We start from the raw sequence: 25,711 nt of genomic DNA, 5'->3' as shown, positions 1-25,711 counted from the left end.
TCCATTCATTCGATTATGCAGCATATTTGTTCAGTGCAGATTGCATGCCAGCACTGTGCCCAGTACTGATTATGTGACAACTGTCACAACATAATTAAAGCCTGCAATAGGAAGCCTGGATTCTGGTAGTCCTGTATCTCTTTTCTTTTCTCATCTCATTAAATGCCTGTGATATTGGCCCCGTTAGTTCCATTCAGTATTTGGTAGGTTTCTGGAACGTCTAGGGTGCAGTGGATACAGTGATGAGGAGGACACAGTCCTGTCTTCAGTAAGCAGAAGATAAGTATACAAGTGACTCCAAAGTAAGATATAAGGAAGTAATTACCTCAAGAGAAGTACAGAGTTCTTGGCGGGCTCAAATTGAGGGGTCTGATGGGAGAGATCACATCATGTTGCTGGGGTCTGGAAAAGTTTTGAGAAACAGGAGACAATAGAGATGGATCTTGGAAGGATGGATAGAATTTTTGTAGGGGAGATAAGGCAGGTTGAATGAAATGTTGCAGATAAGCAAAGACCATGAAAAGGCCAGGCAGGGAGAAGTGAGCATTGTATGTGGGGCCTGGATGTTGAGGTGAAGTTGGGGAGGACCTTCATTGCCAGGCCGGGAGTGTGCATTGAGTGTTCTTTGGAGTGTGGAGCCGTTAAATGCGTATGAGCCAGAAGTGGTAATATTCGAGTAGGGAGAGACAAAAGTCAGAGAGAGGGTCTAATTAAGAACTGTTGCCTAAAATTGAACTTAACCTGTCTGGGCATAGTTGCCTAACCTGGAAGACAGGCTAGGGTTACACATGATCTGCCTGAAAGTGGACATTTGACAGTTGAGTCTGTGTGACCTCTTCCAGCCTTCCGTCTATGATCCTGCATATTTGTGGGAGGTGTTAGTGGTCCTCAGGCCTCAGGTTCAGGTGAGCATCATTTTAGTGTAGTAGTCGAATTTGTGTGTGTTCTGTATTTCTTTAGAGAAATTATACCAAGAAAAGCTCAATATCACATTCCATTTTTTCCATGATTTTTTTTTGCTAATGAAGTAATTTAGTAAATTTGGTTTTTGTTTACACAGAGGTGTTAAATATTTTCAAGACCTTTGTGTGAGATTAAGCTTTACATACCCGAGTCTCTTGTTTCAAGTGGTACCTGCTTCAGTCTCTGCTGCGCCTGTTGTTGCACCCATGGGAGCCTTTCAGGGCAGGAATAGCTGCATCTCTTGCTCTGTTAAAAAGAGAAAAACTTTTATACTTAGATTGAGACTCTTGGGGAAGTTATATTTAAGTAGGAGGAGTTTTATTGATACTAAGATGTTGGAATTAAAGAAGTTGTAGGAACATCATATAAAGAAAATGTCTGCTTAGCTTATTTGACCCTGATTTTCTTTCAGTTTTATGTTACTTCTTTGTTCTTGGATTACCCAGATTCTGTCCATTGAAATATTATACACTTTTCTCCTATTTTCTGAGCTCTAGGAGTATAAATATTATTATCCTTTTAAAAATTAGATTTGCATTAATGGCGAAGTTGTTTCTACTGTTTTAAAATATTTTTTTCTAATTCTGAAGTTAACAATGATCCTTATAGAAGATAGAGAAAAGAATAAAGAAGGAGGGGCTGGCCCAGTGGCACAGCAGCTAAGTTCGCACGTTCTGCTTTGGTGGCCCAGGGTTTCCCGGTTCGGATCCCGGTGCAGACCTACGCACGCTTGTCAAGCCATGCTCTGGCAGGCGTCCCACATATAAGGTAGAGGAAAGTGGGCATGGGCATTAGCTCAGGGCCAGTCTTCCTCAGCAAAAAGAGGAGGATTTGTGGCAGGTGTTAGCTCCAGATTAATCTTCCTAAAAAAAAAAAAAAGTAGAGAAGGAAATAAATATTTTTGTAATCTGACGACTACTTTTTGTGTCTTTTTTAACAGACAGTCCAGGTTTTGAGCTTTGTTTAATACTCTGTGACCAATTGTATTAATTTCCTATGGCTGCTGTAACAAATTACCACAACCTTAGTGGCTTAGAGCAACAAATTTATCATTTTACAGTTCTGTAGATTAGAAGCCCAGCACTGGTCTCACTGGACTAAAATCAAAGTGATGGCAGGGCTCTGTACCTTTCTGGAGACTTTAGAGGAGAACCCATTTCCACGTCTTCTCCAGCTTCTAGAGGCCCCCATATTCCTGGTTCATGGCCCCTTCCTCCATCTTCAAAGCCACAAATGTGGAGCCGAGCGCTCACATTGCATCACTCTGACCTCTTCTGTCTCTCTCTACTACTGTTCAGGACTTTTGTGATTACGCTGGGCCCATGCAAATAATCCCGGAGAATCTCTCCATTTCAAGTCCGTAGCCTCATCATGCCTACAGGGTTCCTTTGGCTGGTGAGGCAACACCTTCACAGGCTCCCGGGATTAGGACTTGGACATCTCTGGGGACCTTCATTCTGCTACCTCACCAATGTAGTTCATACATGGCTGAATTGCTGTGTAGATCTCTAAAGTTGTTTATTCTTTTTTGGTATCTTTCTTTGACATTTTAAAACTGTATACTCAGCTTTTAGGGTAATTTTAAATTGTCAGAAATGATTTATCTTTAAATATCTTTTTTTCCCAAGATTGGCACGTGAGCTAACATCTGTTGCCAATTTTCTCTCTCCTCTTTTTTTGCCTTCTTCTCCCCAAAGCCCCCCAGAATAGTTGTATATTCTACTTGTAGGTCCTTCTAGTTCTGCTGTGTGGGACGCCACCTCAGCATGGCTTGATGAGTGGTGCTAGGTCCATGCCCAGGATCTGAACCAGTGAAACCCCAGGCCACCAAAGCAGAGCACAAACTTAACCACTTGGCCACAGGCCAGCCCCTAAATATTTTTAGCTGAGTAGGGGTGGGAAGGAAAGTCTGAAGTCAGAGTAGCCCAGACCCCCTCCAGGCAATTGAGATGGACCACCCGGCAGTCCAGAGGAGATAGGATAGTGGAAATCGTGCTGCCTTCTGATATCTCTAGTGGGTAGGGAGACAGCTGCATGCGCAGTAGGGTTTAGACATGTTTATGGTGCTGAATTCTTATCCTGGGATATTGCTAGAGCTCATCTCTATGCCCATTCCGAGTATTAGTTTCCAGATAAGAGTGTAATACCTAAAGAACAAAGGAACAGGTAAACAGAAAACAAAACCCAACCCAGAACACCTACTCTGTGAGAATTCCGGTTCTTACACTTGATGTAAAGGAAGAGGCCTGGGGTTATCCTTTGGCCTCTGGGGCAAGTGCCAGGATGCCGCCAGCCCCCCAAATAAGGGAGGATCTGGATTGAGAAGAGAACCTGCCACACTGGTCAGAGTGGAGTCTGGGCAAAAACTAAGACTAGATGGCAGGGCCTGCAGCCTGGTGGGGGGGGGGGGTGGTGAGTGTGTCTTTTCTTGTCCATGTGCACAGTGTAGAAGATGGGGATACAAAGATAGATGAGTTTTGCCCTTGAGGAGCTTACAAATTAGTGGGGAGACAGACAAATGCACTAATACTGTAGCGTTAATAGTGGGATAGCTGTTGTTGACAATCTTAGTGGAGCCCTTCAAATGCGTGAAGACAGCAGTTGTGTTTACCTATAACCTGATTGTCTCCAGGCTAAACATTCCTTTAACTGCTTCTATGGAATGTTTCTAGACTTCACATGTCCTGGATGTTGGTTTTAGGATACTTTCTAGTGTGGCAAAGAGGCAACTAAAATAATCTTTTCCCTCACTTCCACATGCCGTCCATCATCAAGTGCTGTAAACTCTTCCTCTGAAATGTATCCTGAGCTGGTCTGTTTCTGTCTATGCTTGTTCTGGTCACTACACCTTTGCCTGGACTACTGCAGGGGTTTCCTGACCCATCTGTCTGCTTTTGCTCTTGTCCTCTAAAATCATTCTTCATGCAGCAGCTAGAGGGATTCTTCTAAAGCTCAGTTCTAAACTCGAGGCATTAAGGCCCCTGTGTGTGCCCCTGTGGCTCTGGCTTCCCCTTGCCATTAGAGTGCAGTCTGGGCTCCTGACCTGGCCTGTGGCACCCTGCGGGGTCGTATCTGCCTGCAGTTGGATTTCTGGGCATCCCTGCTCTCCCTTTCCCAGTGTGCTGCTGCCCCAGTGGCTTCCGCCAGAATGCTCTTTACTGATTTGTCCTGGCTGGGTCCTTCTTAATCAGATCCCAGTTTAATGGGCACCTTCTTAGAGAGGCCTTCCCTGATTACCCCATCGAAAGTAGTGCTGCAGGCACTGTTGTTGGGGAAATAGAATTAAAAACAATATCCCAACCCAGAAACCCTCTCCACAAGGGTAGTAGAGAAAGAAAACACTTTTATTATTGAATAAGCGTTAAACCAGAATGTGATAGGTATCACGGGCAATCTACTAAGAGATTGCAAAGATAGAAAGAAATGTCACCCTTTTATATAGCCAAGCAGATACAACATGTTACGTACACATTTTCATGATAAATGATAACTAGTCCTCAGTAAGAGGCCTTGACAGCACCATTTGTCACACATAGTTCATCCTAACTTTACCTGGTAATTGAGATGACCATCTGTATTAGCTAATTGGCTTTATCCAGAGGAAAAACAAACTCCTATCTTTATGACAGGAGGTCGTTTTGTAACTTGGAGCAAAGAGGCCACTGAAGTTAGGCTCCTACCCTCCCACAGAAACTGGGAGATAGGGCTGCTATCTCCTTTGATGTTTACATTCCAAAGAGATGGCTCCCAGTCCTTGAGAAAGACATTCCTAGGTCAGAAAGCGTACAAAATGCCAATCCAGTCTTCAAAAGAATTTATGTACATTTCAAAGAAAGGAGAAAGTACTTACAATGGCAATTTTTCTAATGTAAATACTCAAAGAAAAAGGAGGAGAGGGAAATCTCTTCTCCTGTTTTCTTTTTTTTTTTTATTGAGTTAATGATAGGTTACAATCTTGTGAAATTTCAGTTGTACATTAATGTTTGTCATTTGTGTTGCAGGTGCACCACTTCACCCTTTGTGCCCACCCCCCCACCCCACCATTCCCCTGGTATCCACTAAACTGTTCTTAGTCCACATTTTTAAATTCCTCATATGAGTGGAGTCATACACAGATTATCCTTCTCTCGCTGGCTTATTTCACTTAACATAATTCCCTCAAGGTCCATCCATGTTATTGCAAATGGAATGATTTTCTTCTGTTTTACAGCTGAGTAGTATTCCATTGTATATATGTACCACATCTTCTTTATCCATTCATCTGTTGATGGGCACTTAGGTTGCTTCCATGTCTTGGCTATTGTAAATAATGCTGCAATGAACATTGGGGTGCATAGGACTTTTGGGATTGCTGACTTCAAGCTCTTTGGATAACTACCCAGTAGTGGGATGGCTGGATCGTATGGTAGTTCTATTTTTAATTTTTTGAGGAATCTCCATACTGTTTTCCATAGTGGCTGCACCAGTTTGCATTCCCACCAGCAGAGTATGAGGGTTCCTTTTTCTCCACAACCTCTCCAACATTTGTTACTATTAGTTTTAGATATTTTTGTCATTCTAGTGGGTGTAAGGTGATATCTTAGTGTACTTTTGATTTGCATTTCCCTGATGATCAGCAATGATGAACATCTTTTCATGTGCCTATTTCTCTTCCCCTATTTTCAACAAGGAGAATTAAGCCTCTTAGTTTTAATTTGTATTTATTTTTACATGATCTCATCTCTGATATTCACCTGGCTTGTCCGTCCTTGTCTAGAATGAGAGCAGGGGCCCAGTCTGCCTGGTTTACTTGCATCCATGGTACCCGAGGTGGTGTGTCCCATGGAATAGGTACCCACTAAATAGTGAATGAATGAGGTAAAAGTGGACTGACTTGGTTGGCTCTTATATAAGCCATTTGAAGAGTGTTATCGAAAAGCAGTAGCATGGACAATGCTTATCATGTAGTATGAAGTGAGTCCTGTGTCCAGGTAATGACCGTGCCTTTGTTCCTGGCACATTATCTCGTGTAGCCCCATGAGGACTGCTGTATAGACGGGGAAGTTGAGGCTCAGGGTGTCACCCAACAGGTCTGTACCAGAGCCAGGATGTAACTCTGGGTCTAACTCCAAAGTCCGTGTGCATTTCACTGCACTAAAAATTGTCAGCATTAGATTTGTCTATGTACAGCAGAGAAACAAAACACAATCCTTACCCTGCCCTCAAAGAAATCCCTAGGGATAGAAAAAAGGTCTTAGAGTGCAAATATTTAAAATTTTAAGCGTTATATGTGTTTGTTGTGTGCGAATATTGGTGAGTTATCTTTTTTGTACAGTTACATCTTTTCCCTGTTTAATAATGAGATTGTGCCAATTTTGCTGAGTCTCTGAGTCGCTGTTCTGTCTTCTGGCACATTAGTTTCACCTCCTGGGTGTGTGGCATAGTGTATCTTCTGTGTGCCCAAGCATGGTATTGATAAAGATTGCACAGGACGGGACAAAGTACATAGACTTTGACAAGGCCTCACACTCTTCCCTCTGGTTCCGTGTGATCCATTAATCAACATTCTTTGGATCTCATTGACTCATTCTGATATAAATCCACCTTCTTTTTGATTTCTTATTTGTAGGGATATTTCTTGACAAACTTTTCCTGTCAAGATGTGTGATTCACTGGTGAAGTGGCTGGAGTCTCTGAAATAATCACTTTATTGTGGATGGTCTGCAGCTCCTTTGTATTTTATTTTCCCCTCTGATTGTAAAGCACATTCTCCTTATGGAGAAACACTGAAGGGAAGTGGGAATTTAGCGTTTCTGTTCCTCTCTTATCTGTTACTTTATGCTCTTTTGCCTAAGCTTTTAGTCATAAAAGCGTGGATTTCCCCCCCCCCATATGTATATATTTTTATTTTAACTTACTGGATGTTTTCCCTGATTATATAAGTAGTGTTTTTCCCTAGGACGTATTTTGGCAAATATAAAAGCACAAAGAAGAGACAATACTACTGATCATCCTACCTCTCAAAACTCTTAACATTTTGATATTTTTTTCTGTATGTGATAATTCAGATCATTCCTCTCATGAGCTTATAGAACATTTAGAGCATTGTTCCATGTCATTGCTTATTCTTAGAAAAATGTCATTTTTAATGTGAGTAATATTAGGTTAAACTTTACAAAAGCGTTGTTTGTATAGGTCAAAAATGGTTGAATATCAGCAATTTCATGTGATTCAACATAATATTTCATCAAGTGGCTGAATTATTATCTAGTCTCTTGATGTTAATATTTAGATTGTTTCGGATTTTCAGTTAACGTACACAACACTGTGTTGAAACCATTTTACATATTTTTTGCCAGTTTCTAATTATTTCTTTGCAACCATTCTTGGAAGGAAAACTGCTAGGACAAAGGATGCTGCCTCTCTTCGGGTTGGAAGGTGCTTTTCTTTCCAGCCTCTGTTGTCCTGTTGTATTAGCCCTTTGACAATCTAAGTGAACAAAAGCAATTTGCTTTCTTTTTAAAATTACAGTGGTAATTGATTGATGTACTTTCAGGGCGAATGTCAAGCTCTGCACCCGATTTCCTTAGCCATTCAAACATCCCACGAGACCATGTGAATGTCAGTGAGTGACTGCTCATTGGGTCCACAGGGAACAACAAGGTTAGGGCCTCCTGGTGTGTCTTAATGCTCTGTTCAGAGCTGCTTCTGGCAGAAATTTTCAAGATTGGTATCACCTGTTTTCCTATTCATAATAAATCCAGATTTTTAGTTCCTTTATGATAGACATTTTTTGTTGGTTTGTTTTGAAGATAATCCTAATTTTTCCACTTATTCAGTAAATTGGTGACTTATTGCTTGCTTGCCTTCTGCTAGCCACTTTATGGCATATCCAGTAACAATGGATGTTGTTTATTGAGCACATACTAAGTGCTGTGCACAGTCCTAAGTGCTTTACACACATTTGATCTTTAAAAACCCCGGACCGTCCTGATACGAAGCGCAGACATTAGCCATTGTGCTTTACCTCCTCTGTGTAGACAGCATTTTAACTCTCGGTCCAGGTTCCTCAGAGTGTGTTTGTTTAGGGGCGTGTGTATGATCATTTCAGAAGCTGGAGATGGCCTTTTCATGATAGTTTGAAAAAAAATGATTTACTGATTATATAGACTCACTGGGCTTTTATGGTACTGGTTTATTCTGAATGTGGATTTATATATTTTTAATCTATGGGGGGGTTTTTTTGGTCTCATTTTCTAGGTCCAAAAGCTGCTTTGTATGTGCCCAGTAGATTTCCATGGGATCTTCCAATTAGATGAAAGACGGAGGGATGCGGTGATTGCACTGGGCATTTTTCTCATTGAGTCTGATCTTCAGGTAAGTCTTTACTAAATTGAAAGTGTTTCTGCAGTGTTAAAGGGGAGTATAATTAGAATTTAAATTTGTACTTGCTTATATTTACCTAAAGCAGTACTAGAAGAATGCGAGAATATTACAAGAACCTAATAAAAGTGGTTAGTGGTGGGCGGGATGGGGTAGGTGAGACAGGTGGGAATGCGACTTCTTAATGTGCAACTTCTTAGGAAGTTTTATTTTGTGAAATGTGCGAATATATTATGTTGCTTAAAAAAAAAGTGTTTTGAGGTTTTTTTGCCAGAAAGTTAGTTAAAATGCTTTGGGAAGTAGTTGTGTGCCCTCCAGAGTAGACTTGATTTTCAATCTCAGGTAAAACGCTTGTTAATCAGACTCAGAGTAACTGGTTTTTTTTCCCTTCCAAAAGGACAGTATACTTTGAGATAATTTTGATATAATACTATCTTTTTCAAACTGTGATAGATATAAATTAAGTTTTAGAGTACATTGTTAATGTGCCTTTTAAAGGTGATTTTAAAACCAGTATTGCAAAGCTCCAGCAGAAAACGGCATGGCCATTGTTTTTTCAGTATTTACCAAGGCTAAATGAAACAAATAATTGATCACTGGATGTAGAACCTTTTATTTATCTACCTGTTTATTTTTATCATTACTGAGAGTCAGGTTATTTATTTATTTATTTTGAGGAAGGTGAGCCCTCAGCTAACATCTGCCACCAATCCTCCTCTTTTGCTGAGGAAGACAGGCCCTGAGCTAACATCTGTGCCCATCTTCCTCCACTTTGTATGTCGTTTGCTGCCGCAGCATGGCTTGACAAGTGGTGCGTAGGTTCGCACCCAGGATCCGAACCAACGAACCCTGGGTCAATGAAGCCGAACGTGCAAACTTAACCACTGCACCACTGGGCTGGCCCTGAGAGTCAGTTTTTTAATTTTAAGTTTAATCATGTTATGTTAAGAAAATAAAGGGGCTGGCCCTGTGGTCTAGTGGTTAAGTTTGGCATGTTCCACTTTGGTGGCCCAGGTTTGCAGGTTTGGATCCCAGGCGTGGACCTACACCACTCGTCAGCCATGCTGTGATGGCAACCCACATGTAAAGTGGAGGAAGATTGGCACAGATGTTAGCTCAGGGCTAATCTTCCTCAGCAAAAATAAATAAACAAAAAGAAAATAAAGATATTTGATATTTGAATTTTTATTTATCTAAAAAAGTTAACTTGCATGTCCTGAAAATTTTACTTCAGTAAGGATTTATTTAATTTTTTTTGATGGAGAAGATTGGCCCTGAACTAACACCTGTTGCAAATCTTCCTCTTTTTGCTTGAGAAAGAATGGCCCTGAGCTAACATCTCTGCACATCTTACTGTATTTTTTTTTTTTTGTATGTGGGTTGCTGCCACAGCATGTCTTGATGAGTGGTGTAGGTCTACACCCGGATCCAAACCTGCGAACCTGGGCCACTGAAGCAGCGTGCGCTGAACTTCACCACTGTGCCACTGGGCCAGCCACAAGGATTAATATTTTTGACAGAGTATTTATACCTTTGAAAAAAACAAAGTATTTTAATTTTAGAGCAATATTTTAAAAATTAAGTAGACTATCTGACCAAGGCCACATGCAAGACCAAGATTAGATGCATAAGCTACAGTTTAATTATTCTTCCTATTTATTTATAAATGTCAAAAGGAAGAAAATCGTTTTCTATTTGCCAAGTCTAATTTAAATTTAAATATAAAATAAAGGGAAGAAAAGAATTTAAAAAAAAATCTGTATGAGAAACTACCTCTGTTCAAATGTGTATTCCTTGAAAATACCTTTGGCAAACACATTACTTGATAGGTTTACCTGTAAGTCCCTAATACTTGTATTAGTAATAATTTTGAAGGTGGCAAGGAAGAGACAAGTACAAATTACCTTTCATGCATTCAGGTTCCAGATAAGGATTGGCGGGACTTGGGGTGGCAGCTGACATCCTGTGAGCCATACAATCTGCTTGTGCTTCCAGGGAAGCCCATCAGCCTTATGGATACCAAGAGAAGGGTCCATCATGTTTCGCCAGCCCTCTGGGCCTTTGGGACCAGCTGTCTCTTGGTCCACCTGGAATTTATGTTCCTTGTCTCTATCCAGGGTGGGCTGTGGCGTTGGTCTCCTTCATGTCCAGCGGTGGGCTGCTCTGGCAGCAGCTGTGGCCAGAGCAGCAGGGCTGGTTTACTCACCACACACTACAAAAGCTGTAACAGTGCATATGGGGAAGAGCACAGGGGCCACTTTCTCTGCAGGGAGCCGTGCAGCGCAGGCCCTTCTGAGTTTTGTGCCTATTAGGATCCTGGACAGGTGTCATAGCCAACTCCTTTTTATCCTTTAGAGGAAGAATTGTTTTGTTTTCACTAAAGAAAGTTCTGTATTTGTTTTGGTTATCTATTGTGGCATAACAAACTACCTTGAAACTTAGTGACTTAATACAATGTATTTTTTTCCCTCACAATTCTGCAATTTAGACAGGGCTCAAAGAGTCGCTGTCTCTGCTCCATTCAGCATCACTTGGGGTGGCTTGAAGCCTGGGGCCTGGATCACCTGAAGGCTTGTTCACACATGTGTCTGGGGGTTCATCCTGGCTGCTGAGTGGGACCTTAATTTGGGCCCTTAGCCAGGGCACTTCTATGTGCATGTCCATTCCATGGGACCTGAGCTTTGTCGCTTTGTTACAACATGGTACCTTGGTTCCCAGGACAAGTGTCCTGATAAAGAGCCAGGTGGAAGTGGCACTGCTCTCTCTAATGTAGCCTGGGAAGTCAGTCTCCTTCATACGGCTTTCTGTATTCCCTAGACGCAAGTTGCTGAGGCAGCCCATTTTCCAGGGGAGGTGATTTTGACTCCATCTTTCAGTGGAAGGAATGTCACAGGATTTGCAGACATATTTTCAAAACCACCACATGTTTTTTGGTGTTTCAGGACATCAAATAGTGTCCCCCTTCTTTAGAGCACATTCATCTAATCTTTCCCTGGAGCAGCTATAAATAGCGAAACAACCCAAAGAGCCGAAGGTTATGGAGTTATATGTTAATTGGCTAGTTTGGAAACTAGAAGAAAGTAATTTTTTCATTGACTAATGTTGGCTGTAAAGTCTAATGCTCAGTTTGAGAGAAGCAAAAAGAAACATGAAGCAGAAAGTTAAAAAAAGAAATGAAAGGAGGATAACGGCTGTGAACAACAGAAGCATCACCCAGTGTAGAAACTTGTGGCTGTGAGCTTCTCCCCAGTCCAGAGAACCTGAGATTGGGGCCCACTGAAGGGTTTGGGGGCTCTCTGAACACCTCTTAGTGAAGCCAGTTTTGAGTGTGTGTGCACAAACATACTTTCTTCTGAAGAGGCCCTCCCAGGGGCCTGGCCCCCAGGGGAGGCCAGAGCCAGTCTGGACATTCAACAACAGAAGAACAGGTTTTAGCCTTTCCATTAGGCACCTGTGGTCCAGGCTGATGGGACAGCTTCCAGACGCTGCCGGTGGGGCAGCGATGTGGAAACAGGAAGGGCACGACGCCACACGAATGTCCCTCTGAGATGATTAGGATGTGAATATACTTTGCTTTGGGCTTTAATCTATACTAAAAAGCTACCAGTCATGTCTTTTATTAAATGTAATCTTTTTTTTTTAGCACAAAGATTCTGTGGTTCCTTACCTTCTTCGACTTCTTAAAGGTCTTCCGAAAGTATATTGGGTAGAAGAAAGCACAGCTCGGAAAGGCAGAGGTAATTTTGTATAGTGTTTTCCCTGAGTGCAAGGAAAAATGTGTATGTTCACTCTCTGTAAGGATCCAGTGTTTGTACTAACACATCAGTTAGGATGCTTCTGGCTGCTTCCACTCCTGGCTGTGCAACAACTGCCTGCCTGCAGCAGCGTGAACTGCACTCACACGCTGTAGTCCAGAGCCACGGGGGAGGGAGGGGTGGGCAGGGCTGAGCAAGCTGGCTTTCCTTGCCCTCTCAGAGTGAGCAGGAGCTTCGAGACCTTCAGGAACCTTTTCTCATGTCTCATTGGCCAGAACTGGGTCACCTGCCTGTCCCCAAACCAGTCTCTATTATCAACTTAGACAAATAGGCTCGCTCCTGGAGTGAGATTGGTTCTCCAGATTGCATTGCTGCAGCTGAAAAAGGAGGAATGAGATGGATGTTCAGAGCACCACCAGGATGTTCACTATAAATACTTCTATTACTTTGTTGCTATTGCTAAATTTCAGTTAAACTTTGCTCCTTTAGAAATGGAATAAATTCTTATGAAACTTAGAATTCTTAAATTCTTAGAAATTTCTTTTTCAGTTGTATTTTATTTTGATCTCTCTTTAAGGCCAAAGGGAAAGTTAGATAATCTTGTCCCCTCTTTCCCTCCACTGCCTTCCCCTCCCTTCTTCCCTCCTTGCCTTCTTCCTTACCTCCCTTCTGAAATAAACACATAGGTCCATTGTATGCCAAGCATTGTGCTAAACACTTAAAACGCTGATGTTCCTGTATACTGCTTTCCCAAGACTTCAAAATCAGCTTGTAAGACCTCCAACATTTTAGATTTCATGACCCACGAGACTGAAGTTTCCTTGTAATCTCTCTCTCTTGGGCCTGAGGCCCACCTTTGGATATAGTGGGGGTTGGTGGCTGTAAAGAAGGCCCATGTCCTTTTCATTGGTGCCTGGCCCTAATTTGTTAGGTGGGCCCAATCTGCGAAAGATGGGTTTTGCTGTTCTTATAAACATCCACTTTTTCTGTATTTCTCTTGACCTTTGGGTTTTCATCATTTCTGATGACCTGCTGTGCCTAAAACTGACAGACCCCAAATTATGATGTGTATCCAGGAATTTAAAGGACTACAAATTAAATAGAGAGTGCTGCTAAAAAGTCAAACATCTGTGTCCACCATCGTTATCTAATTTGGGGAGAAGTCAAATACCAGTAGATGTTGATTCTATTTTTTTCTATTTCAAAAGAAATATCACTTCTATATACATGGACTCATATTAAAATGGAAGTTTTAGCATTATTTGAACATTGTTAGAGATATACAAATTTCCAATTATTGGGTAACATTTCACACTTTTTTTTTTTGAGGAAGATTGGCCCTAAGGTAACATCTCTTGCCAATCTTCCTACTTTTACTTGAGGAAGATTGTCACTGAGCCAACATCTGTGCCAGTCTTCCTCTGTTTTATGTGGGATACTGCCACAGTGTGGCTTGACAGGCAGTGCTATGCCCACACCCGGATCTAAACCTTGAACCTCGGGCCACCAAAGTGTAATGCGTGCACCTAACCACTACACCACCGGGCTGGCCCCTCATTCTTCTATTTTTTATTAAGTCATTTTACTTATGCTTTCAAACTCTAGAGCACTGATTCTTAAAGTGCCGTCCCTGGACCAGCAGCATCAGCATCACCTGGGAACTTGTGAGAAATGCAGATGCTCAGTCCCCACATCAGAGCTGCTGCCTTAGAAACTTGGGCTGGGAGCCGGTGTCCGCGTTCTCACAAGCCCTCGGTGATCCTGATGCTCACTCAAGTTTGAGAAGCACCTAGAGCTGTATCTTAGAACAGTAAGTACAGAAGTGGACATGTAACCGTCTTCTGCCACGTGCTATGCATATGTCCCTAAAACAGCAGCTAGCTCTATGTCCTTGATTAAATATTCAGTATTCAAAACTGATTAAATATTTATTAGCGAGTGGACCTACACGGCAGTGGTTCTAACATTTTGCCGGTGTGCTCCATACAAGTGCTGGGGAGCTTTTGGTCTTTCAGGTATAGCATTCTCTCCCTAACCTTGAGGCCCTACTCCTGAGAACCTCCCTTCTAGGAGGCTCCGTAGGGGAAGGGCTTAAAACCTGTGGGGAACAGAGCAAATTCTGGATGCTTTTATTAGGATTTCCTCCATTTGTCAAAGCAGAAAAGAAAACGTAAACACTTAATTCAGCTTAAAGTAGTAGTAATTGATATTTGACAATTATCGTCTATAAATCATCTCTCATACTTTGTCAAGATTCATTTCTTTTATGTAGGTCTGGAATGAAAAATGGAATCTGTCATGTTGAGAGACTGTATAATCTCAGACTATAAATTGGCTTAGGAAACTTTTAAGTTTATTGAACCAAAACATTTTATTATTTTATTGCTGAGTATTTCTCAGCAAACATGTTGGGCCCATGTCTCTTCTTTTGAGACTCATCTCGACGAGGGCAGCCACCACTGTAAACTGGTCTCTTGGCAGGCCTGTGAGAGAGGGACCATACAGAATTGGGTGGCGAAGAGGTGTGGCTCAGTGTCTCATTTGTGATGATTTGATTTGTGTCTTTATGCCTCGCAGGTGCCCTCCCAGTTGCAGAGAGCTTCAGCTTCTGCTTGGTAACTTTGCTGTCTGATGTGGCTTATAGAGACCCTTCACTTAGGGATGAGGTAAGCATGTGGTGAATTGGTGTGCATTTCTGTTAGTTCAAAAAGAGTCCCAAAGCAATGACAAGAGTTAAAAAAAAAAAATGAAGTGATTGGATTGTTTGTTGATTTATTTCGTACTATTAATAACACACCTAAGAAATGTTTAATACTTGCTTACAGTTCTTTAAGGTTATCCATTGATCCCTTGAGTCTTATCTCATTCAGTTTTCCCAATTGCCCTGAGAGATAGGCAGCAAAAGACAGAGACGGCTCATTTTTCTGACTCTATCTTGGGGATTAAAATTGTTCTTAGAAGAGAATTTTCTAGGTAGTTGGAACTATACTTTTAAGTGCCCAGATTTTTTGAGTTTTAGTTTATTTTGTTGGAACTGTTACTTAAATGTGTGTGAATACTTCTTTTTAAACGAAAAATAAAATCATAATTTAACATTTTTGTTAATCGGATTTATTATTTTGAAAATCAGTTTTTATATGCTCCTAGCCTGAGGGCCTGCCAGGGAGTTCCTGGTTGCTCACCTACATGCTAAATTTTCCCGTCTAGCTATGCTTTTGAGTTCTTGTATCTATTTTTTAATGTTTTAAACCTCTTTCCTTGATATCAAACTGTAAAGTCTGTTGTCAATATTTCTTCATTACATTCTTCTCCATCCTTCTTAGTTTAGGTTCTTTATTTATTTGTAGGTTGGCTAAAGAGATAGCTGGATCAGTTAGAATCGCATATTATTATTTAAAAAGTTAACAGGCTATAAGTTAAGGGCTTTTCTATAAAGAACATAAAAATAGGGAGGTCAATACCGAAAGTGATGACATAACTTTAACATATGAAAAGGAGAAAGTACTGCTTTTCATGTCTTCATAGATTATTCAGCATCATTTAACATTAGCAAAATGTAAGAAATTTGACTTGATTGTGAACAAATCATCACAGACTAACTTCATTCTTTGCCGAGGTTTTCTAAGACTGTAGTGAAGGAAATGAGACAGATACAGTCTAGTTGATCATCAAGGCTTTGGACAAACACCTCTCCTGATATCCTGGATCAGTAATATGGGCTGAGCGCCAAAACAGTTCCGAGAGTTTACAGAACTGTCTGAAGGACCACCCCAAAGGGTGACCCATGAGGTGCTAGCCCAGCAGGAGCCTCTGGTAGCCTGCCCACTACCACTGAAGCACAACAAGCCAGGGCCGTGAATGAAGATCCAGAAAGCAGGTTAATCTCATTGTAGACAACACGAAGCTGGGAATCAAAGACCAACACCATGAACTAAAGCTAATACCGTGAGCTTTTGTTGGGATCTACAATAGGGAAAAAACACCAGCTACATAAGTAGAGGTGGCATAGCTTAGGGGCAGTGTGTGAAAAAGACTTGTGTTTTATTTATCTGTAAGCTCACTGAACCAGCAGTGTGAAGTGGCTACCAAAAAGCTAACGTTATGTACATAGAAGTCCAGAATCTGTGGTGAGTTTGGTGATTCTCAGGGTGGGTCCCAGCATCCCTGGAATATTGATGTATTTTGTCCTGAGCACCACAGTTAGGACAGTTTTGGACACACTGGACTACAGGAAAATCAGAAGCAGGCCGTCAGCTTTGTAAAGGGCTTGTAATCATGAGAAACAGATGAAAGGAACTGGGGTATTTAGCCATGAAAAGGGCTTTGGGGACCTATCGCCCGTTTCTAGAATATGAAGGAAGTGGTGAGCCAAGGGCTGGTGGGTACAAGCCCCAGGAGGAGAACACTTTCCCAGAGTTAGGTGGAACTCTGGACCAACCCAGAGAGGGAGGGTTTCTGTCCCTGGAAGTTCAGTCGATTGACCCCTCGGCAGAGCTGACCCCTCAGCAGAGCTGTCATGGCAGGGAGTTACATATTAGATCTGAGGTTGGACAAGAGAATGTCTAAAGCTTCTTTTAATTCTCAATTTTGTGATATGTATCTGATTTTGTTTATGAGTTTGTTCTGTTTCCTTGGCTATTACAGATTTTAGAGGCACTTTTGCAGGTTTTACATGTCCTCTTGGGAATGTGTCAGGCCTTGGAGATTCAAGAAAAAGGTATGATTATAGATCCAATGCTTTTTTAAAAAATGGTTTTGTGATTATTCTTCCCCTTGCTTTTCCTCAGTCTTCTTTCTACCTATGTACCTGATGGGTGAAAACCTTCCTATATTAGGTTGCCTTTGTGGCATGTTAGCTAATAGGCCACATAGGGGTCATGAGTACAGCTCTGCTATCTGAAAATGCTGGATGACCTTGGATAAGTCCCTTCACATTTCTGGGCCTAAGTTTCTTCACTTATAACGTGTCTGACTTCCAAAGGTCATTTTTCCTCTAGTGCAGGGCTACTGATATGATCTTAGGCGGAATAAATATGTTGTTTAAGTATAGAAGAGGTACTTCATGACATGACTTAGGTGTACAGTTGATTTGGATGTGTCATAAATAGATGAAGACCTCCCAGAGAGAGCAGCTGTAGGTGACAGAGACAGTCTGAAGTTGTTGTTAATGAAAGATTGAAAATGTCATCGGTCAGCCCTTGGGGTTGACCCTATTGCTGTGGCTTATTCTGACCCTTCAGATTTGTTAGTGGGTGGGTTGTGAGATGTGAGCCAGGTTGTACAGTATGATTCTGTCACAGGTAATTTTCTGGTGTTGTAACATTCTCACTTTGTCTTCTAGAATACCTTTGCAAATATGCGATCCCATGCCTAATAGGAATCTCACGAGCCTTTGGACGTTACAGCAACACAGAAGAGTCTCTCCTCTCGAAACTCTTTCCCAAAGTGCCCCCTCATTCCCTCCGAGTCCCAGAGGAGCTTGAAGGTGTTCGAAGGCGTTCCTTCAATGACTTCCGCTCCATCCTTCCCAGCAATTTGCTGACTGTATGTCAGGAGGGCACCCTGAAGAGGAAGACCAGCAGTGTGTCCAGCATCTCTCAGGTGGGACTGCACTCCTGGGAAAAGAGCAGAGGAGAGAGACCTTGTTAAGTGCTCATGCAAAGAAAATCCCACTTGTGTGTAGTTTGAGGAAACTTATGAAACGTAAGAGGTTCTCACTAGAATTCTCTTTAATACGAAGGCTTGCTTTGTCCTTTTGAAGATTTATAAGTGATTTCATCTAGTCATGAAGTGTTTGTTTCATGGTGATTGGGTGCCAAGCTCCATTCTCAGTGGGAGACAGTTGATGCCCTTAAGAAATATATAGTTAACTCATGGAGAAAAGGTAGACTCAAAACACTAAACGTAATTCAGCTCAGTGATCAAGTATAAAATATGCAGCTGGACATGAAGAATTTTGTGATATGGTGTCTGGTAGAGAAGACTGTAGCTACAGCAGACTTCAGGGAGAGTAGGTGAGCCTTGAACCAGGATTTGAAGTACAAGCATTGAGCTGGCAGAGAGAATCTTGTTTAAGATGAATCTGACTGAGGTTTGACTGGCCTTTTCTGATTTGTAAGTGTGGTTGTGTGTTTCAGGTCAGCCCTGAACGTGGGATGCCCCCTCCCAGCTCCCCTGGAGGATCTGCCTTTCACTGCTTTGAAGGTGGGCCACAACTTTCTGCCAAGAATATGGACCTGGGACTTGGATCCCAGGTTCACGGTAACTTCTTGTGATTAGGGATGCTGATACTAACGCTCGGCTGTCATGCATCTAGAGTGTCAAGCTTTTACAAAGCATTTAGTTTCTGTTTTCATTTAAACTTCTTAAAATTTAATTATAAAATATTTCAAACATAGAAATGCAGAAAATAATATATAGACCCCCATGTGCCTGCTATCAGAATTTTAGTACTTCACCCTATGAAAGCACTGGTTTTTAGGTGGAAGTACCAATAGTGGGTCCTTCTGTTTCTTTCTTTTTTTTTTAAGGGTGTTAACTATGTAGATAATATTAAAGAATCTAGCAATGACACTATGAGTACTACTTTTTATAGAGCTTTGTTGTTACAAAGCACTTTCACGTAATTTTCTGAATTTGATTCACATAATTTTCTGGCACCGTGCAGTGCCAGACGTACATTAAAATTGCCTTCACTTAACTTTCAGGGAAGTTAAGACTTGGCTTGAGTAATAAGAATGGGGAAACTAGGGACCAGCCTGGTGGCGCAGTGATTAAGTGCGCACGTTCTGCTTCAGTGGCCCGGGGTTTGTGGGTTCGGATCCCAGGTGTGGATATGGCACTGCTTGGCAAGCCATGCTGTGGTAGGCATCCCACATATAAAGTGGAGGAAGATGGGCATGGATGTTAGCTCAGGGCCAGTCTTCCTCAGCAAAAAAAAAAAAGAGGAGGCTTGGCAGCAGATGTTAGTTCAGGGCTAATCTTCCTCAAAAAAAAGAATGGGGAAACTAGAATTCTATACCTCGTAATGCCATCAATTCCATTTTTGGATGATACTAATTGCTAAAAGAGCGTTTCTCAAGCGTATCTTGAAAGATATCATGGGAATTAAAAAAACGTAAAGAGGAGAGTATCTAAACTCAAATAAATGTGGGTAACTTTGCATACGGTATCGCTTGGCCCTGTGGGACTATACCAAATGTTGCATTCTGTGTATGTGTTACAACATAAAGGCCGAGTTCACCCACCCAAAATCACCTCCCAGAGAGAACCACTTGTGGACCATGATCCTCCAGGCTTTGAACAATCCCTTTGCCGCTTGCCTGCCCACCTTCCAGGCATTGGAGAATTGCCATGATTTGCCCTCAAAGGCTTCTTTCCCTGGTAAACTGCTCTTCATCCTCTCTCTGTGCTCAGGAGCCCCTCTCCATCGTGGCTGCTCTCCTTTAAGCACTTCCAGTGAGTGCCAACGATTGGGGTGCTCCCAGGTGTGGGCTCACTGTGTGAGCTTCATTCAGCAGATACAGGCTGAGCGCCTTTCTCCTACAAGAGTGAGCTGGACAGACGATTTTCCTGCTTTCCAAAGTGCACCTCGTTGTCCAGGAGATAGGCAGGAATCACACTGCTCCTTCCCTTTTGGCTTGCATGCCTGCCCTTTCACTCTGACTTTTCTCACAGTTGGTCTTCCCTTCTCTTTCCAGTCCCTCTTTCACCGTGCTATAAGAAGATGTTTTTCTTAAGAATTAGTTACAAGCACAAATTTGGTCACTTCACTTTCTTCTTAAAAACTTTCAGTGCATAAAAACCCCCATGCGTAAATCCCAAATCTTAGCTCCTGGGTTCCTGCAGTTCCCGCCTGTTGCCTCATCTATGCTGACCACACACTGGCTCAGCTGCACAGGACTTCATTCTTCTTTCCTGGTATCCGTCTGGGAGATGCCCTCTGATCCTTAACTTCTTACCTTCTCTTACTATGATTATTATTGTTTTTAAAATAAACTTGTATATACTTATGTGTACATGATTTGATATACATGTGCATTAATGAAATGATTACTGTAGTCAAGCTATTAACATTTCTGTCTCCTCCCATAGTTACCATTTTTTTCTTTTTTTGTGTATGTGGTGAGAGCACCTAAAATCTACTCTTTTAGCAAATTTCCAGTATTCAATACAGTATTATTAGCCATGGTTGTCATGCTGTTCGTTAGATCTCTAGACTTAGTCATCCTATGTAAGTGCAAGTTCTGTGCCCTTTGACCAACATTTCCCCATTACCCCACGTCCTCACCCCTGCTAACCACCACTCAACTCTGCTCCTATGTATTCTACTTTTCTAGATTCTACATGTAAGTGAGATCATGTAGTTTTTTCTTTCTGTGACTGGCTTATTTCACTTAGCATAAAGTCTTCCAGGAATATTATTCAGCCTTAGAAAAGGAGATCCTACCATTTGCAACAACGTGGATGAACCTGGAAGACATTATGCTAAGTGAAATCAACTAGTCACACATGTATATAATGGGGTATATATATATAATATGTGTGTGTATAGTATTATACATATTCACACACATTTTATGTATGTATTTTTTCCATATACATTTTATACACAGACACACACATGCACACCTCCTTACCTTCTTCCCCACCTACTGCCTTTAAACTGGCTTTGTTCTCTCCCTCCCTCTTTGCTCATTCATTTCCTCTTTCAGTGGTCATTTGTTATGGCCTCTAGCATCTCACCTCCTCTCAGTGTTATTGCCCATCTCCTCTGTTGCGAGTTGCTGAGTTATTCACTTGGGACCCATCCCTCTTTAGTCAGGTCAGCAGTGTGTCACCAGCATCATAGAACTATTCACTAGCTTTGACACAATCAGGGTACACTCAACTCTCTACTTTTTCTGTGCCCCAGTGCTTGAGAAAGTCATAAAATTTGATTCTTTATAAATTTATTTGGTTCCTTGTAGATTGGTATTGTCTGTCACTATTTAATATGAAAATATTACCAACTTATTTTCCAATCATAGTCTTCTATTGTAGTTTTCTAATGGATGTTCAGACAGTTATGTCCTTTGGGGTTCACATTTATTAGTAAGTCTTAGATGACTGACTTTATTTTTGTTCTGATTTTGAAATTTCTAATAGTTTACAATTTTGTTCTAATATTGGTGGTAAAATATCTTTGGGGCCCTGTGAACTTCAAACTTTCACATCTCTCAACTTTTAAAAAGATATAATTCTTTTGTTATTGTTGTTCTCACATGTTAAATTACACTGTCTTGGTTGAAAATATTAGGACATGATTATATCTAAGCCTTTGAGCTGAAACACCCAAGTGAGAGGTGTCCCTCGCCAAGGATTTGCAATCTAACCTTTACTTCTTAATTAAAAAAACAAAGGATTGGAGTATTAACAAAAGCAACATCTATGCCTTCGTTGGTTATTGAGGGAATCAGCTTGAGGAATTATCCTGGTCCTGTGTTACCATGACTGACTTTCTGGTTTTCTTCCCCGTTAGTCTCCTACTTACCTGACGGGAGTGCCCTGGAGCCTGATTACTACTTCTCCACCATCAGTTCCAGTTTCTCAGTTTCTCTTCTTTTCAATGGCATCACCTATAAGGAGTTCAACATTCCACTGGAAATGCTTCGAGAACTCTTAAACTTGGTGAGCAGAGCATTGATGGATAAACAGATCATGAGGATATCAATCAATAAAATTGCTAGTGGTGAAAATCTGTATTTTTTAAAAGAAAAACTAGGAGTTTTTCAGTATTTCAAAGTACAACTTAGTAGTCATAAATTTTCAGATTACAGACGGAAGGACAGTAACATTTGTAGAGTCATTATCTAATACTTTCTCTGCAGCAACCATGTAGGGGAGGCACCCATGCTCCCCCATTTTAGAGGTAACGAAATCAGTGTCAAATATATCAAAGATCCATAGGCCAAGGGCGGGATCAGGGCTCAGCCCAGGAAATCTGTTACACCTAACTCCCTCTCAGGGGCTACTCTATTTGGATCAATACAAAACCTGTTTCGTATTTGGGAACTTTTGGATAACCTGTGAGATGACATCAGAGAAGACATTGGTGCCATTGTCTGAGTCCTGAAATGGAAGAGTCTTTGATCGAGGAACTCTGAAGTTGTTATAATTGAGCTGGGATGCTTCAGGACAGATTCAAGTGGGTAGGGGAGAAGACATCATCAGGGAGAGACTCTAAAGATCAGACTTTCTGTTTTGGAAAGAATGAGAGAGAACGTGAAGGACACCTCTGAAAGTGTGAAGCACGTGCTGGAGAGAGCAGCTGTCTTCCTCTGTGTGGCATATGAATAGAAATCACTCAAAGAGAATGGCTGTAGGCTGAAGATGGAAGAAGACATTAAAGCATAGGTGGTAATTAACGAGGATAGAGCCATAATGAACTACTAAATAGCTTAGGATGTTTTTAAAGTTGCAGTCAAGAAGGAAAACTCTCCCTAAATGGCTCTTCACTGTCAGTGTCCCAGACAGAACGGTGGCCTGGGTGGCACCTGGCCTTCTCAGATGGCTCTTCCTAGTATCATGTCAGAAATCCCAATTGAAGGCTGAATGTTTCAGATTCTTCGTAGGGGGAATTATTTTTTCCATTATATTTTAACTTTTCAAGGTTAGGTTTTCTTCTAGGCAGTTTTCCATTTCTTCTAGCATGTTGTTTATCATTATCTATAAGTTTTTAAAATAACCTTCCTAAAGTACTATAATGGGGGGCAGGCAGTTTTATCAGGTGGTTCTGCAGTTGACAGAACAGTTCATTCCTGTACTAAATGCTAGTATAAACAAGGGGTGGAAATGATCACTTCTGTTAGAAATTTAAATGTATGCTACAGTTTGAGTACCTGGGCAGCTTCAGAAGAGCTGGTGTACCAGGCCCGGGGCGGGAGGGAAGAGTCATCAGTGCCTGAGGACTGGCTGTGAAGGTGTCCTTGACGTGTGGGAGGGGGTTTGGGTGAAGTATCAGTGATGCCTCGAGTCTGAATGCTTTCACATCCTGAAAATGGAAATCTCATGTCAGCAAACTTGAGGGAGTTGGTTCCTTTTCTGTTTTTATGTCATTCCAGTCTAAGGTAAGAAAAGTTCCAAACAATGGCAGAATTAGGACATTTTGTGTGTATAATTTGATATGAAGCCATAGTGTGTGTATTGTTGGCCTATTATTTCCATCACATTTTTCGCCACCTGAGAGCTTGTTGTGCATCCATCAACATGATTCGTCCTTTAGTAGAAGGAGCTGGCATTCCTGTCTCTCACTGTGTTTGTCAGGGTCCTCATGAGGTCTTGTTTCCCTGATAGGTGAAGAAGATCGTTGAGGAGCCTGTTCTTAAATCCTTGGATGCAGTTGTAGCCAGCGTGATAGAGGTACATCCCTTCTGAGGGCATCTCGGTGAGATCAGCCTGTAATGAACATCTGCGTGGAGAGAGCAGGGAGAACTTGTGTGGGGGCTGGCGTAAAAGGGTTTGGCAGTGAATTTTGAGCTGAACTTCCATAGTCCCAATAATGACAACACACTTGCCACCAGAGAGCTTGCTCTGTGCTGGGCTTTTTAAAATATGCCACTTCACGGTGCCTCTGAGCAGCGGTCATTATCTCCCTTTCACAGGTGGAAGATAGAGGTTTGGGGATCTAACTAACACGCCGGCATCACACAGTCACGGTGGGAGTTGGATTCCAGCCTGGGTCCTCTGACTCTGAACCCCTTGCTCTTTTGTCTCCCTTGCTCCTTTGTGCTTCCAAAGCCACTTGTTCAGGCTTGGTACACACCCCTCATACTTTCTAGGCATGTACAGGCCCTGGATTTTAAATGTGAGGAGTGTATATCTAGGGAACTTTTGTATTTAACGTGTTTGGAACCAAGGCCTACAGCATTATTTATAATAATAATAATATAATGATTTTATTTATAAAATCTTTAAACACTGGTGCTGGGAGGTCCAAAATCTCAGGGAACATTTGGGTCAGTCTCCTTTTGAATGTTAGGATCCAGAGAGATTGCCATTTGCCAGGTTGATTATTGCCATGGCTGTGTGCTGGACCCAGATTCCTTGTTAAGCCTGGTGTTCTTTCTCTTGCCCGATTATGTGAGACAGCGCCTAGTACCACGGGGATTCATTTATGAAATCGAGAGGGAACCACCAGGTACTATCCTGTGCTGCAGAGTGTCTTTTCCTGCCCTTCCCTTGCTCCCAGCTAGCTGTCTGAAGGTGTTAGGTGTGTGTGCCAGGCGTGGTGTGCTCTGGGTTGGTTCTTGGTGTTGCACAGTTCCTGTAACTCTCCAGGCTGCAGTCTTCCTACCTTGTCTTCAACCTTTGCAGGTTTTTGTCCTGCCTATCGGCCTGAGCTTTAACTCTCTCACTGTGCTTACAGTCTCAGAGGGCTCCTAGTTTCCTTTGCCAGTGTGTAGTCATGTGTGACCCAGGGCAGACCAGGAGGACCAGGGCTGGGAGCTGAGTTGGACAGTCAGAACAGCTGGCCATTTGTTGGCCCTGCACCTGGTCTGTAATGAAGAGTGTCAGTCTGGGTCCTAAGGGAAAAGTTGAGGCTCAGTGGGGATCCCCTTTAGGGCTTGTCTTACTGGTGGAAGGGGAAGGTGGGAATATGGGAATTTGGGACCCTTCTCCTCCATTGAACCAGAGCAGTTTCTATTTTGTAATTTGGACTTTAATATAAATATCCACTTGAAGAAATGATTTTGAGGCTAAAAAAAAAGAACTTAAAACCATGCTCTAGAGTTACTGAAATATAATAATCATCATCAGTAATCACTAGCAATTATTGCATGCTTATTATGTGCCAGACACTGTGATAGGACTTGACTTACTCTCTCCTTGAATCCCATAGCAGTCCCCCATTCACAGATGGGGAAACTGAGGCTTACAGGGTTAAGGAACATTAGTTACATAGCTAGTGAGTGATGGAGCCAGGTGTCTTATCTGGCTCCTCCACTCCCTGCTTGCAGTGACTTCTTCCTGGTTCAGGAGTCAGACCCCTTTGCTGCTTTAACTTCAGCAAGTCTGGTCTCTTCATCTCTGCCCCACAGAGATGTTGTGAGGACTGTGTGAGGTGATGTCTCTAAAGCAGTTAGTTAGCACAGGGCCCCTTGATGGCACTTTGTTAACTATAGCTCATATTATCACTGCCCACTTGAAAACTGGCGTCACTCTCATGTCCTCCACAGAGTTCTTGCTTCCTCCACCAGCCTTGCACCACAGCCCCTTCCCACCCCACCTTACAGATTTGCTTCTTCATCATCCTTATCCCCTTCACCTGAGTTTGCAGATCACTTTAACATGTGTCAAGAATTATAATAAATTGTGCCTTTCCATTCTACTAAACTGGGAATGTATAGAAGTTAAGAACTGCATCTTATTCAACTCATTAGACTTTGTGTGAATTTTCTTCCCCAGAAGAAAGATAGATTAGATTACTAGACAATAATTTAAAATGAATTTTAATTGCAAAATATAAACTGAATCTGAAGGTCCCCTGTCTGTGGTGTCTATTGCTTGAGTGGTAGAGTTTAATCTCCTGGTCTGATGGCCCCTGGGCTGTCTGTCTCCTCCATTTCCTATGTCCCCCTTTGTTCAAAGAT

At 41.9% G+C, this 25,711-nt stretch overlaps 1 protein-coding gene across 2 annotated transcripts in view; it reads left to right on the top strand.

Annotated features, from left to right (window-relative positions):
* Positions 1-25,711, top strand: part of PI4KA (phosphatidylinositol 4-kinase alpha) — a 146,160-nt gene that overhangs the window by 35,778 nt on the left and 84,671 nt on the right. For both annotated transcript variants that reach the window (XM_044775428.2, XM_044775430.2), the window contains exons 2-9: positions 8,203-8,319; positions 11,969-12,062; positions 14,658-14,746; positions 16,725-16,797; positions 17,422-17,681; positions 18,218-18,284; positions 21,601-21,749; positions 23,415-23,480. In XM_044775428.2, the coding sequence (XP_044631363.2) occupies positions 8,203-8,319; positions 11,969-12,062; positions 14,658-14,746; positions 16,725-16,797; positions 17,422-17,681; positions 18,218-18,284; positions 21,601-21,749; positions 23,415-23,480 (915 nt within the window). The remainder of the gene's footprint in view (positions 1-8,202; positions 8,320-11,968; positions 12,063-14,657; positions 14,747-16,724; positions 16,798-17,421; positions 17,682-18,217; positions 18,285-21,600; positions 21,750-23,414; positions 23,481-25,711) is intronic.

This window comes from Equus asinus, chromosome 8 (assembly GCF_041296235.1).
Source record: "Equus asinus isolate D_3611 breed Donkey chromosome 8, EquAss-T2T_v2, whole genome shotgun sequence".
Classification (NCBI taxonomy): Eukaryota; Metazoa; Chordata; class Mammalia; order Perissodactyla; family Equidae; genus Equus; species Equus asinus.
The sequence above is the reverse complement of the archived record's forward strand: the minus strand, read 5'-3'. Positions and strand labels throughout refer to the sequence as shown.